Here is a 15,648-nt window from a genome sequence, read left to right on the forward strand (position 1 = left end):
CATAGAACAATATATGTAATTATTTCTAAAGCCAATGCTGCATATCCTTTTGGTGCAGAGGGAGACTTTAAGAAAGGAGAGAAGATTTTTAAAATGCATTGACCTAAAATGTTGACAAGAAAAGCAGAGCTCATTATTCAGCTCTGTCCCAAAAGAATGGTAAGATGTGATAAAGTTTATGGGAGATTTCCTATTTTTCTGAAAACTTGCAAATGCCAAAACAGTTACAGTACTATATATTTATTTTAAAATCAGTAATATTGCATCTCTACCATACATTACATGACGTTTATGGCCAGGCAGAAACCTCATCCACAGCAATTCCATTTCCCTTAAAATTAAAGAGGTTGTTAATGTGTAAGAAGGTAGAATATACTCCTCACAAGACTATTTTTGCCTTATCTCTTTCCTGAGCATTGTTTGAGTTCTTCCTCAGGACACTGGCAGCCCACCCTGACAGTCTTGCTGAGACAACTTAAGTATTACCACTCCTAGCCATAAGCTGCCTAAGTTCACAGGCCGGCATATAAAGTAGGCCTCCTGAAATGCAGCAGCTAATGACCCAGTACACATCCAGCTTACAGCACAAAATTTCAAGCTCCCCATACCCCAAATAAGTAAGTATTATTAAAAAAACCTCTAAAGTTATAGTAGGCCTAAATTTTCATTCAATAGTTTTAAATAGATCTTTGAAGGCAAAATGACAGGAAGAACAAGGATGTCCTGCAAAAGATGCGAAGATAAAATTCCTGTTGCTTATAATCTGAACTATAATAATAATAGTGTGATGAACATATCTGATAAGGAACAAACCAGCATATAAAGATTAAACCTGCAGTTCATTCGAGACATGGAAAGACTGCCTCACAGGGCTTGTTGGAACGTGACAGAAGCGCAAATGAAAAAGGCCCACGTCAAATGGCAAAATCTTAGGAGAAAGCACTGCCCTATTCCTTAAGTTGTACAAGTGCTACTTTGATGCCCAAGGGCATGTACAGCGTTCAGAAGTGATTTAGATTTTAGTTTTCATTCGACCCCACTCTGAAGCTGGATCTAAGTCTGAAGCAGGCCCTGCTTTGAGCAGGGCATCCCAGCCAGCCTCTGGAGGTCCCTCCCAGCCCAGGGGCTGCTCTGGTTCTGTCTGCACACGTGCCCTTTGGGAAGGGCTGCATTTCTGTGCTCGGACAACGCGCTCCACATGCGGCCGCAACGCCCATCAGTAAGAAGCAAAACTAAATCTACAAATACACTAGCTTCTAATAGCAACGTAGAGGGCCATTCCTGCTTACAGTTCCAGTCGGCAGCCTACTGACTGTTGTTTCTCAACTGACATAAGTAAAGCTTTTTATTTTTCTCTTTATCTCATAGTGTAAAATTACTTCAATTATTAACTTCTAATTCACTTAGAAGTCTGACCTCTGGCAACACCCTAACTCTTTGAACATCTGTCGTTATTGCAAAATGTTCAAATGAGTAATTTGTGAGTGAGAAAAAGAAGAAAAAGAATTATTTCCGAAGAACCCAGGAACATTGCTCCATTGGCAATACACCTCAGGCATAGTTCAGGACACTCCACAGACTAAAAAAAAAAAAAAACCCACTCTTTTTAAGAACACTTCAGTCAGTGGCAGGCTGACAAGGGGAAATAAGGTTGTAAGGGCAGCTAGAAGCAGCAGTAATACATTTGAACTCACTTTGCATTTTAAGATGGTTACCAAAGAAAAACTTACAGGTTTATCTTATTTTATTTAATTTTTTTGGACTCTTATAAATCAAATACTATGTAGTTGTATGCTGAGAAGACATAATGATAAAGCCAAGGAACCACTTTTGTACTTATGTTCATTTATTCTTATGTCCAGAAAGAAATTCATTGTCGTTTACATCAAACTATACAATTTAACAGAAAGCTTATCATGGCTTAATTGGATTTCACAAAAGTAGAAGTTCAAACACTAAGGTACATACCAAATGTTTTGTAATTGTTTAGTGACAGATACTTTAGATCTGTAAGTATACTCAATATACACACCATATTTATGTGTATATATAGAAGCATCTATCACAATACAGCTCATGAGTATTACTGTTCTCAATATAGCGTATCATTTTTGGGTGATAAATATTTATATATCTTCTTTTTTTGGATGGGGAATGTGAATTTTCTTGTCTTTGTCTACGCTACCAAGTTCTTTTCCCTGGATGAGCCACCTATGAAAGTAAACATTGATCATTTAATCTTAAATACCAGCTTTGTTCGTGAGCCAAGCCTCTTAACAATTCTTGTGGAAACAACGTCTATATAGTCTCCATTCTGTCTCAATCTGGCATTAATACCACTGTGCTTATTCTCAGTCATGTGGAATTGTCTATGTCCATCTGACACGACTCAGGTAAAGGTAGAGAGGAAAAAAAGGGGCTGAGAGCATGCCGGGAATGCTGAGCCTAAGTGGGAAAGTGCAGAAGAAGGATGGCTGTAGGAATGGAGGAAGAGGCAGAAGGTATTCATCACTCATTGCGGGAACCTGCTGAGTAGCCAGAGCCCTCCTTCCAAGGATCCTCCTTAGCTCTTGCTAACACTCTCCGGAAATGCACACTTAACACTCTGAAAATCTGAGCTTTCAAAAAATATAGGAAGTTTACAGTTGCAGTTGACGCTGCTTTTTTTTTTTTTTAAATTCCTAGAGCACAAACTAAGTGTTTAAGAAGAGTTTCAGGGGTTTGCAGGTAAACATGTTTATTGTAAGAGAAGAACAGAACCGAATGTGAACTATTAAGGTACTTCCACTTTCAAAGCAAGAGATAAGGCACAGGACTAGTTTATAAAGGCATCTCTTCACATTGATGATAACCATTCAAGGAATTTTTGTTCATTATATTTATAAACGGATGTATTCTTTAACATTCTAAGACACAGACACGGTATCTGTCAAATGCTTCAAAAGTAAAAAGAATTGTACCATCACAAAGCTTTAAGTATAGGTATTTATTACAATAACTAATGAGATCGTAAAGTTAAGAGAGGGAACACAAATTTACAGGCTCAGTAAAAAGCTTTCAAAACCCATAGAATCAGGTGCACAGTAATGAGACCTTCCCTGCAGGTCAAACAATCATGCTACCTTGCAATACTTCATTAAATAAATTGCAAAAAGGAAGGTCTGTAACCAAAAATTATTGACTGAGCACATATTTTAATACCAGTCTGATACTCAGCTGGAAAGCTACAACTGTGCTGTACACACTTCTCACCCCCGTCACTGCCCACTGCCTCACAGCGCACACAGCGGGTGCGTCTGCAGGCTCCGTCCAGGCGCTGCCCCTACCACTCCACAACAAAAAGCATTGACCACAAGGTATTTCAGGCCCAAGGAAACACAAAGCTCGAACACCAGCTGGTAAGTGACGTGCTACTGTTGGCCCTAGCCTCTACTTTGTCTACTTCTTTCTCTCTGTCACACTTAGAATTACTCCACTGGCATTTTAACCCCAATGTGTTACTGATGCCCTCCACAGCATTTGAAGAACGAGATGCCACTCAGGAAATTTTCATTGAACGCTGCCAGCTGGCAGGAGGCTACCACTCTTTTGTGACAGGCCTGCAATACGATATGTACCAAAGTCATGCTTTCGCAAGAAATACCCCCAAATACCATTTTTCTACTTGGTAGGCACAAAAGAAACAGAGGACCTGAGAAGCCAACTGTACACGCTGAACTTTATACTTAGCGGTTGGATTCTTTCATGACATTTTTATTAATGACATTCTTGGTGCCCAAACAATGCTAGTGCAGACGGTTTTGAATGCAAAGCAAACAACGAGTAACTGCACTTAGAAAGCTTTGAGAGTTATTTACACAAGGTATTGTTCAGCGTATTGCAGCATGTCACTACCACAGATCTTTCGGCAAGACAACTAGCACTCTGTGAATGAATTTACAGAGCTGAAAAGCATCTTTAAGAAACAGAGGAAATCCCTTCAGAATACCTCCCAGAAAATTGCTTAGTGAAACACATAGTAATACAATTTCTTAGGTCTGCCCCGGGCAGAGCTGCACTTTACTCACTATGGGCTAATCAAGGCAAAAAATACAATAAAGATATATCCAGAGGTAATGATAAAATCTGAGGTTATATCATAAAATCAATCCACTTTGTTATCTAAATCCACTGTGGCTAAGAACTAAAGCTGAAGTTCGATTTTAACTGTTTATGTACCAGTGAACTTTCAAGTATTTTTAATTGAATCAAGGTGCAGTTTGTACTTTAGTAACTGCAAAGATTCCATTTTATTCTGAGAGAGATATGTCACATTGAACGCCTTAAGGAATCAGAAGTGCTTGATTTCAAAGTTTTGCAGGCAGCTTAGTCCATGGGTAAGAATTTATTCCCCTTTTATCAGAAGCATACAGGTACTGATCAGATGTTGGAATATGAGCATTTTCAAACTGACTGAATTCTTATCACCCCTCATTACAAATAATTATTAACATTTCTCCTCTAATAACTTGATAGACACTGTCAGCGAGCTAACTTAACTGCCACCACCAACTCATCTGTGCCTAGAGGTGAAAACATGTTCCTCCTCTGGAAGTTGCAAGAAGGAAAAAAGAACTCTGACCGCAAGAGTTAAATCCACGGCACTTCATGTGCTTGCAGGCAACCATGTCAACATCTGGAGCTGGTTGACTTTTCCCCCCAAGGATTTGCAGCACTGTGCTGGATTTTTTCCATAAATTCCCTACATTCTAAATCTATCAGATGTATGTCATACACACCCTGCTCCCCATGTTTCAAACTCCACTGACCACTGAAAGACTCCAGAGGTTTACTTATTTATTTATTTTGTTTTCATTTATTCGATGTATAAATATTTGGGGCCAAATCGTGCTTTTAGTCACATATACAATACTCTCAGTAGGTCTCCATGAGTGTGAATGAAGCAGGAAACGGCCATAACCTGAAGGGTATTTTAGAATCATTTGCCTCCATTGTATCTAGATTTGCCAAAACATGACTTGCAAAGAACACCTACTGCTCTAAAACTCACCTAACAGTGAAGCACAGGAATGCAATTTAAAATTGAACTTGAACTAAGTGCCCATGATGGTGATAGTTTAATACCAAGCTTTTATTAGTTAAATGCATTTTCCTTAACTGCATGATTCCTCCAATTCTTAAATGGAAACATACAAAGACAAGGAGAAGGGCCATAAACACATAAAAATGGAGATGCAGGAATTAAAAAACAAAATAAAACACAATTTAAAATGACAACATCTATGACCTCTCTCTCCTAAACACATTTATTTAGAATGAAGTAGCCAGCTGGGATTTAGTGAATCTGAATATTTTAGCAACTAAAAAAGTAAGCTGTGCGCTTACGTTTGCATTGCAGAGTGTAAGAACTGGACTTTACACCACAAATTCTGATCCTTCTGACTTCAAATTTCAGGGGGTTGGTTTTAGTAAAACGAACAAAAACCCTATCAAACAATATACTTTGCAAATATGTCCAGGCGTTACCCTTTTCATAAAGTTTTTTGTTTTAATTAAATGCTTGAATATGCTGAAGGCTGCAACATTGTTGCTTCTTGATAATATTTCACAAGGTCTTGCATCCCGTCTCCACTATTGATTACATTTACATTTCTACCTCAGTGTGCAAATACTTCTTTCATGGAAAGCACGTACTACTACTTTCATCGTTCTATTCACTCCATTATTTCTAAGGACTGACTTGCTGTGCTTATTGTGGGGAGGGGTTTCTTTAAGAATGCTTAAATAATAAGGGAGGATTTACAGAGATTTTACACACTGAATTTCACAATGCATACATGCAATTCCTGACCTTTCTAATCACACCCTTCTTTCAGAGCTCTAAAAGCAGATATCAGTAAGTTCAGTCTTTAGTTCTCTGGTACTTGGGTGGCAACTAAACTGTTAAGTATTAAAATTTTACATACTTCTGTGCCTGTTTTTAAAAAGGGAAAAAATGAAAAAGTTGCAGAATAGCTGTAATTTTTCATGAGTTTGAAACTCCTTGTAAAAGCAAAAGCAATGTTTCCAGAGAGGACACTGTATACAACCTCAAATGAAAATAACTTAAAAACAGCACAATCATTTTTGACATGATGCTCTAACATTCCCTCATAAACCCTTCTTTTTAGAAGTCTGTGCTTTAGCTGTTCTTGTATGCTCCAACCTGGACCAGCTTATTAAATTCCAGCATAGGAAGTCATATATTTTATTAATACAAGTTTTAAGAAATACTATTTCTTTCAGTTCAGTGTTTCAAAAAAATAGCACTTAAGTTCAAAAAACAGTATTCAAGTTTCTCCAATTTTTTTTTTTTAAATGTAAGGGTCATTAACCATGGCTTGGATATACAGTTACTGCATTTAAAGATTCTTCATTAAATGAACTCATAGTAATAAACTGCTCTCAAACCAGCCCAGCTGTTCTGCTTGTCAACGAAACTAGCATGCTACAAATATTTATGAAGTTTCCTGGTTTTCCATACTGCCTGTGTCTCATGTTCAGGGACTTTGTTTTGCTTTTTAAAATAAAATGTACTGACTAAGTATAAGAAAGATGTAACAGTACTACTCTCATATTTGGGGAAAATATCCGTTCCACTGGAAACAAGGAAGAGATACAGCAGTAGAGCTCAGGAACTGTTAGGACTTTTTTTTGAGAATGATTCATTAAAATGTACAACAAGAAACATTGAAAATTTTCTTTCTCAAAACATCTGCATGAAAACTAATGTATTAACATCACAGATAAACTCGCTACAAAGAAGATTTACCTGCGTCTACACTAGTTAGACAAACGATACCTTAATATACTTCTGCATATCAATAAATACATGTGCTGTATCCCTTCAAAGAAACGATAATTTGTACTATGAGCCAGATACAGTTCTTGCAACATGTAGTATAGCAGCAATTGTGCTACAGTGAAAATTCAAGTGTCTAGCAGAATTATTAAATAAGGAAAACCTCAAACTATCAAACTGTGCAACCCTATAAAAAATTACTGTAGAAAAGCAGGTTAACCTTTAATTATCAACAATCAAAGGAAATAAAAAATAGTGAACCCTTGAGGAAAAAGACTCAGCATGTGATAAGCTCATTAAACATTGAGTTTAATGAAAACCCTATTGTAAACAGCAGTAGGATATCTCCTCCCCTACTAACTGATTCAAATCACGTACAGTCCTCCCCAGGGTCAGCTCCTAACAGAGCTGGACTTCTACAGGCTTTGTTGTCAATGTGTATTGTAACAATAAAGTATTCTGCAGGAATAAATCCTGTATTTGAATTTATTCACCAGTTCTAGCAACTTAAAAAAAGAGCAAATAAATAATTATTAATATAGTGGAATAAAAAAGATTTATCAGTTTGCTAAAGACACACATCATCAATCCAAGGGAAATTCCATGATGTAAATTAATTATCTTTAGGAAATATAAATATACATATTTTTTAAATTTTGTACTGCCACTTTATCTTACACAAAAAGACACATCTGTGTGCAAAACAGCAGTGCAAGATTTTTATTTATATTTTTTTAATTCTGAGCTTCTCTCAATATTATTGTCTTTCCAAAAAGCCCTATTAGTTTAGGGTGCCAGCTCTCATAGTTCAATGGCTCATCTGCTGCTTTCTTAAATAAAATATAGAGTTCAACGGATACAGCACCAAGGTTTTGATATCACAGGCTGGGATCCTCCTGAAACACAGACACATACACAAATGCACGCACCCCACAGTGTTACTCTCCTCTGGGTTTTGCTTCATTATAATTAAAACAGTTGTAGAGTAACAGCTTCATTTGTCTCATGCAAATATTTTCACAGCTTCTAAATGATGCCAGCTCTAGTTCTCTTCCAGCGCCACTGCAGTTTAGCTTGAGAGATATCGTATGTTAATCAAGAGATAACGCAATACAATAGCATAGTCACCGTGGTCACTATTGTTGCTTTTTTGGTTCCTCAGTTTCAGCTACCAAGCTGCACTCTGGCACGTCGCGGGGTGGGGGAGAAGCACAGTTAGCATCTTCTTCAAATTCATAACCCTTGTGTTACGAACACCACGTCCAGCGTCTGCCTTGAAGTGGCAAGAAATTTCGAAACCTCAGCAACCTACGGTTCGGAGTTTGGCAAAGTATTTAAGCCGGACCTTCTTTTTTTTTTGAACTCCAAGCGCACGAGCGCTAGGAGCGCTTGCTGGAGCGCACCTAGAAGGAGCGAGGCAGCCGCGGGCGGGGAGGGCAGCGAGAGGCGCGCTGCAGCCTGCGCGGCCCAGCGTGCCACACCCTCGCCTCCACACCGCCCTGCTCAGCACGAAAACGGCTGCAGCATAAAGTCACCAGATGTCCCACGCACCGAAGCAGGCGCTAACCAGCGGGGCGCAAAAATGAACGCGCTGACGTCTGAGCACCGCCGCGCTGCCTTACCCGTGATCGTTAGGGTCCCCCGCATTTTTAGATTACGCCAGCAGCGGGAAACCTCCTTCTCGCGGCGTGAGGCTCCTTCTGCTTGTTTCTGGCCTCGAGCAGCCTCGGCGACGAGAGCGAGCCGGGAGCCCAGGAGCCTCGGGCGACGGCCGGGGCGCGCCGGGCCCGTCGCCGCGGGCTGCCGCAGCCCCTCGCCCTCGGCAGGCGCCCGCCGTGCGCCCGTCCCTCCGCGGCTGCCCGCCGCGCAACTGAGGGAGCGAGAAGCAGCTTCGGGGCGCACGTGATGCTCTTTCAGGGAGGGAATCCCTCCCCTCGCCCGGCCAGCACCAATTGCTGGCTAGCAGAGCTCACGCCGAGGCGCGGGGACTGCTCGCAGGCTGCACCAGTACACTTTAACTATTCTCTTTCCGTCGCTTCTCTGCTGGAAGTTACACTAACTCCACTTTAAAGTATTCGCCTTCCAGCTTTCACTTCGGGTACGTCTTTTTTTTTTTTTTTTTTGAAAGAGAGGAAACGTCAGCTTTGCAGGCAGATATAACCGCTTTTTAAACAACAGACCACTTGATTTCAAACTTTTGGAACATCTTTTTCAGGTAGTTTGACACACAATAATCAGACCAAATTGATACACCAAGAGATGCTATTTAAAAGCCATAGGTACTTTACTCTTTACCATAGTAAAACCTCATAAACAAAAAACATATTGAACATTTTTATTTCCCCATAATGGATCATTTGCTCCTTTGCCGACTCACAGCCATATCTTTTTTTTTTTTAAATTGGAAATCTCTACAACCTAATTGCTTATACAAATTGCCTCAAATTCTGCTGTCAAGAAGTTCAGACAGGTATTACTTTGGATACTTGTATTACAGTAACATAGTACTCCAACAGCTCTTACTGTTAGCAAAAGAAGATACAATGTGATTAAAAAAAAAAAAAGGGTCAGCCTCTGACGTATGTGACCTTCTGTTATGATAATGATATTACTATGGATTTCGTTGGGTATCTCTAAAGTCTGATAATCTTGAGGACCAGAGGGAGTCTATATAGATCTGATGATACACAGACATTTGGGCCAGCCAAACAGAGCCTTTGTCTATGCACTATGGCTCTGATCACCAGCACCAACACACTTTCCAGTTAATTTAATCTGACAGTGGCAACTTTCATGAGTCTGGATCATCCATCTCAAATGGTCTTCCAAATGTGAGAGCCAACTAATGACTCAACCAAAGAAGGACAGAAAAAAAATCCCCCCCAAAAAAACCCAAAAAACACCTTAGTCATATAATATTCCATTGCTGTAAACAATCCTCTGTATCGCTTACAAGTCCTGATGCTTTATTTCTGATTTTAAAGGCCTTGCAAACAAAAAGAGATAAAGAATAAGTAGGGAACATTAAGAAATGTTGAGATAAAATGATTTATTTCTTTTGAAGTGTGGAGCATTTCCTCACTTCTTTGTTCATTTGTCCAAGGACATATGGACCAGCCTTTACAAGGTCCAGAGGAATAGATATGAACAAGGATGAATATCTGAACGTAGTTTTCACTGGAAGAACTAACTTTGCAATGCTTGACCAGAGAGTTCTTATTTTCCTCTGCAATGGTGTCATTTGCAGTTATTGTTACCAGGAAATAAAGACTGCATTGCCTCCATAACGGCCATTTTTACCTTGCGAGCCAATCTCTATTGTTTTCACTTTCATAAAAATTATGCTGCCATATAGGCTTGGTTCCACTGACAGCAATAAAATCCTGATTGAAACAGCAACATCACACAGCCACATGAAGAGATGAAATTAAAGAAACTGAAGACTTTTCAGGCAATTTGTCTAAGTACAAATTCCTAATGCTACCTATGTCAAACAAGCAAAAGCATCTTGCGTTTGGTCACATGCAAATATTTTCATTCTGAGGGAGCTTCCCAACTCTTCTTCATTATACATTCTAGGAACACAACCTCTGTATAACTAAAGCTACAACCCACAATTATGTGAATTGTTTACAATCCCAAATGAATTCAACAAAATCACTTCGGCTATCTACTTGAAATCCATGCCCTTTGAAAGACCATCTTGTATTACTGGATCCAAAAGATGAATACTGACATGAAATTTTCTGACTCTACTTCAAACCATCATTTCTCCTCTGTCATGACTTTGTTTACCGATTATCCTCTCTCAGAATATCCCTATCCATTAAAAGTAAAAATTTAAAGAGGAACAGCATTTACCATCAGTGAAAGACAAAACCTATCTGCATTAGGTTTTGCAGTGCCGGGCGTCTCTATTAATATGATAAAAAAGAAAATGCAAAGGGTCAGTATAAAATACAGGCAACCACCTATTAGGATAATGATGTTATGGCAATTAATCAGAAGCTGTGTCAAAGAATTCCATTTATTAGAATTCCAAACCTAAAGTACAATAAGGGCTATATAATCGTCTCAAGCCGAAAGCGTGGCCCATCCCTCCCCTGCTCTCCCATGTCAGCATCAGCTGTCTGGCCTGATTGAAAAAACCTATCCCCTTCTCACCAAAAAAAATAGTGTGCAGCTGGATCAGTGAAGCTGATCTCCCTCGCTGCACAACTGCCTCCAGCAGCACAAGGAAGGGGGCAGGAACCAAAGGCTGAAGAGGGCAGGAAAGCTGGGCTGCCCTTTAGTGCAGAAGAATGAACAGCATCATTATTACCGTACAGCCAGGCAAGAAAGAGGTTCCCAGGGTAGGACAGAATGTGGTGCCTCCAAGGAGAAAGAGATTTTGTGATGAAAGCCCAAGCCTGATTACAAGCTGTATGAAAGAGAACTACTATCAAAACAGAGTCAACGGATCACCAGTCTATCCCTTCCTGTGAGCTCAGGATAATTTCTTAACACTAATACCACCAATGAATGCCTACTAAAGGTTTTCTACCCTATGAAGGAAGAGAGAAGCCTATGCAGCATAAACGCCTAATATAAGGAGTGGAAACTGAGTCTTTCCTTCAGGTGAATGGTCAAGAGATTGGCAGCAAGCCAACAGAGGCACTGCAGATTTACACTAAAGGAAAAGAACCACGCCTGAGGCAGAACATCTAATACCCTGCACCATCTACAGTTTCAATCTGCAACTGATTTATTATCTCAGCTGCACTATAAAAAAAAAAAAAAACATGTCCCAAAGAAAACGTGTCCCAGTAAACATCTCAGAAGAAGTACTGAACTTGAGCAACCAGGAGATCTCCTGAGTAAACTAGCTGTTCACTAGGAAACAGCTAGTTGATTCTTATTTCAACTTTTCACTCCACTTAGCACCCACACCTCTGTGAAGCGTCCACTGAACACAGGCTTTTACTTACCATTTGCTACACCTGCCTCTGCCTGTGGTCCAGGTGGCTCTTGAAGGGGTGAAGCTGCCTCTGGCTGCTCTCCATTCAAATCCTGATGTGTTGCAACACCTTCTGGCTGATGTGGTTCCTGCAGTGGGACATCAAGCTCCAAATTGTCTTCATTGATGTCAGATACTGGTAAATTTGCATCTAAAACCTGCATGGTCAAGTATTGGATATAGGATGGAAGGAAAGGAGAAAGAGAGGGTAAAAAAGGTAATGTCAGTATTAGGCCAATTGTCCTGCACAGAGCAATGTTTATTCGTACTCATTTTACATATATACAGGCATTTGGGGAAATAAACAGTTCTATGCTTCAGTGTAATGCTGCCCTTTTTTCAGAATTACCTTTAACAAACCATCAAAGTACCCCTATGAGAAAAAAACAACAATAATCTGGGGCTATTTTGTTGTTCTCCTGCATGAAATAAAATGGAAGAATCAACTCTCACAGATAATGGCCTATAACCTTGTGTAAAAATACATTTCTAGCATTTACAATGATGAAGGAAAACTTCAGAATGACGTGCATCTAGCCGATGGAAAGATATTTTCCATTCTTCAAAACGTCTGAAACAATTTCTGTCGTATGTACATGCATCCTGTCCACACTAAAGCCTTTGGGGTTGCTCCTCTGCTGATGTATTTATTTATCTTACTATCATAAACTGTACAATTAAAAAGCAACTGAAATATTCAGGAGAGAAAGTTGAACACATACATATACATCTCATGAAGACATTCACTGCAGCTGGGATTAAAACTTGTGTTTTGGTGCCTCAGTTATTAGGCACAGCTTGTTCTTCTGGGGGAAAAGTCAACTCTGTTTTAAATATTATTGCATTTTTTTCTAAATTTGTCAATATATAAACTTTCAAATAAATATCAAAACCTCATTTTTGAAAGAACTACACACTTACGCTTATCAAATTCAAGGGAAGACATTCATGTTTCTATATGAACTGTTTTTACCCAGTATTTTTACAAATAAAATCTAGAGCAACTACAATAGAAGAACAAAAGAGTTGGGAGGCAGGGAGAGACTCTTTCACAGCTTCCACGTTTGATACAATTTTAATTATCCCCAGGATTTTTTAATGGTCTTGCCATACAACAAGGGAGTTACTTTTTAAACAGTAAAAATATGCTTCTAAAGTTTAAAATGTGTAGTCATCATTTAAAATTCCTCCTTACCCTTTAATTATTTGTTTAATTAATTAGCTCTCCAACTGATTGTATTCCCCTCCAACAGAAGCCATTTCAACTAATTAACCACATATCCAATGTCCATTCCTGAAGCACAAGTTTAAAAGTTCCTCTGGTAGAGCAGCAAATCATACATATGATTTTCTTATCACTCAGCTGTACTCCCAAAATACTGGCATTGAAGATCTGTTATTAAGCATAGAAACCACTGATACATCCCATCTTTCAATGAAATGTAACATCCAAACATTTGAAGCACCAAACTGGGATGAGAAAGATGCTATGTTCCTGATGATTCTCCTCCAAAAACCACTAAGACAAGTTTCTGAATGGGTTTCCCCATTCATTAACTTATTTTAGCAATTATCCTGCTACAGTGGAATTTCAAATCAACATACAAAGCACTGGACAAAAGGCTTCCCTCTTATTGTTCAAGCACTTTTTCACATGCCAGACCAGACCTAAGAAAAGCGCTGTGCCTCTGCTCCCCTATGCAAAGAAGTGTGCATTAGGGTTCCCAATTTTCAGTTCAGAAGCCCTTAATTAAGCCAAATTGTTTCCACCTGGTGTTGCTGCACTCCTCAAAGCTGCCTTTCACGGCCACATAATCCACCTCACGAAAAAGGACACCATTCTGCACTATTGCCAATACCACAGATGGAATAATTTGGCTTCAGAGTTTTCACATGCTGAGACCAGATATTAAATAGAAGAAATACAGAATGGCTCAACACTCAGATTACATTCCCACTTCTCACATCATCCTTTTCACAAATCTAAAACACAGGAACTCAGAAGAAATAAAAATGCCACACTACTGAACAAAGGGATACTAACTCCAAGAAGTTCTTCTGCAACTGGACGCAGCATCAATTCAGTGGTAATAACCAGGTAAAGACTAACAATAATTAAATACAGAAAATGCCAATCTAATTTTTAAAGTGCTTTGAGAGTCTCTTTTACTAATTTATTAAAGGACTTTTTTTAATAATGAATTTTCCTCATTCATCTTTGTAAGATGGCTGCTAAGTCCTGCAAACACAAGAACAATCTTAAGCTTACACATGTCCTGCAGGCTCAAATGGCACTTAGCTGTCTGAAGATAAATTTATGGATGAATATTTCAGGACTACACCCTCAGAACTAGCATGAAATATCTTAGCACTCATCTTATTCAAAAATTTGCTTGCCTTTCTTTTCAAACTTCTCCCAGTTGGCACACCATTTTAAAGCTAGATTCGTATGTACAGACAACATATACACTCAAAGGCTACCGTTTGTGTAAGTGCCTACGATGGATTTGTGGACTCTGCAAGGAACCAGGGTACAAAGGAATTAGGCACTCCAATGCAGTACACCTTGTTTCCTTTTTCAATTCAGCCCTCAGTGCTATGACAAAATATTAGCCACGGTGCTGAATTTTCTACAGTTGTGATGCATTTAGGTAAAGAGTGACTAAATATCATCCCAAAGATAAGTGACCAAAATTCAGAAGCTTCTGAATGTAGCAGATGACACTTTAGGTTTGTGAGATATCTAAGATATCATTCAGTATGAAGAACACTACTAAACGTAAGATTATAAGCAGTCTTTACTATCAGCTGGTAGAGATGCTTATAATCCCTGTTCACTCCATAGGTAAATTAAGTGCTGAAAGCAGGACACATCATTCACAACTGGGTAGAAACATAAATATATGAAGAACTTGGCATTTTCAAAGTTGACCAGATCTTCAGTATAACCCTTCTCTTCCAGGGACCAGTGACCTTTTTACCCCATTCATTCTCCAGTTAAAAGAGTATGACTTGATTATTGGCTATAGGAGGGCAAATTTAGATTTTCAAATCAAGTGGTCTACTTTAAATAATAGAATAGATTTCAAAAACTAATAAAACAACAGTATTCACAAATTAAAAAGCATACAAAGGAGATGGAAAATACGCATCTTATAGATGATTTCGTAACATGAAGGGGCACACAGCAGCATAATTAGTTTTTAAAGAAGTTTTCTGTTCTAAGTTGCTTAGGCTTTTTATGAGGGTCAGTGCAGTCTGTCCCACTGCATTAGATCTTGAGAAAAACTAATTTCAGTTTTCACTCACATTAACTGCTTCATTTCTCTGAAGGGACCTCAGCCACAATTTAGACCAATTATGTCTAATCTAGTAAGCGGCGTTCTTAATTCCATTGAGAATAGTTATAAAGCTTAGACAAATATAAAGTCAAAGTTTAGAAAGATTTTAAGAAAACCTTAAAAACAAAATTAACAGTATTAGGAATGTCATTATTCAGCTCTGTGTATTTATCCACAGGTACTGAGACATATTACAGCTGGTACATTTATCAGGTTTCTGAGGCACATATTCAAGGCTCTCCTTGGATTATGAAATAATTTATGAATGCGTTGCTTCATAAATGCAGGAGAAGATGAAGAGAACTGGTTTTCCAGGTCCCTTCCTCCTCTGCTTACTCATTCTCAAGCCAAAGGACTTTCAGTGATGCAGCACTTTTGTTTCTGCCGTGTCACTATTACATGGCAAGTTCAAGTTCTCTAAAATTTTGACTCATATCCACCACAACTGGTGAAGTAAGCCCTGATACGCA

General features: G+C 38.9%; 1 protein-coding gene across 2 annotated transcripts in view; it reads right to left on the minus strand.

Moving 5' to 3' along the window:
* AKAP12 (A-kinase anchoring protein 12) overlaps positions 1-15,648 on the minus strand; it is a 32,341-nt gene that overhangs the window by 10,375 nt on the left and 6,318 nt on the right. Inside the window, exon 2 of one of the 2 annotated variants that reach the window (XM_068938735.1) lies at positions 11,809-11,995. In XM_068938735.1, coding sequence (XP_068794836.1) covers positions 11,809-11,995 — 187 coding nt within the window. Of the gene's footprint in view, positions 1-8,463; positions 8,617-11,808; positions 11,996-15,648 lie in introns of those variants that run through there. The other variant, XM_009668715.2, reaches the window with a different exon arrangement.

Source organism: Struthio camelus, chromosome 3 (genome assembly GCF_040807025.1).
Source record: "Struthio camelus isolate bStrCam1 chromosome 3, bStrCam1.hap1, whole genome shotgun sequence".
Lineage (NCBI taxonomy): Eukaryota > Metazoa > Chordata > Aves > Struthioniformes > Struthionidae > Struthio > Struthio camelus.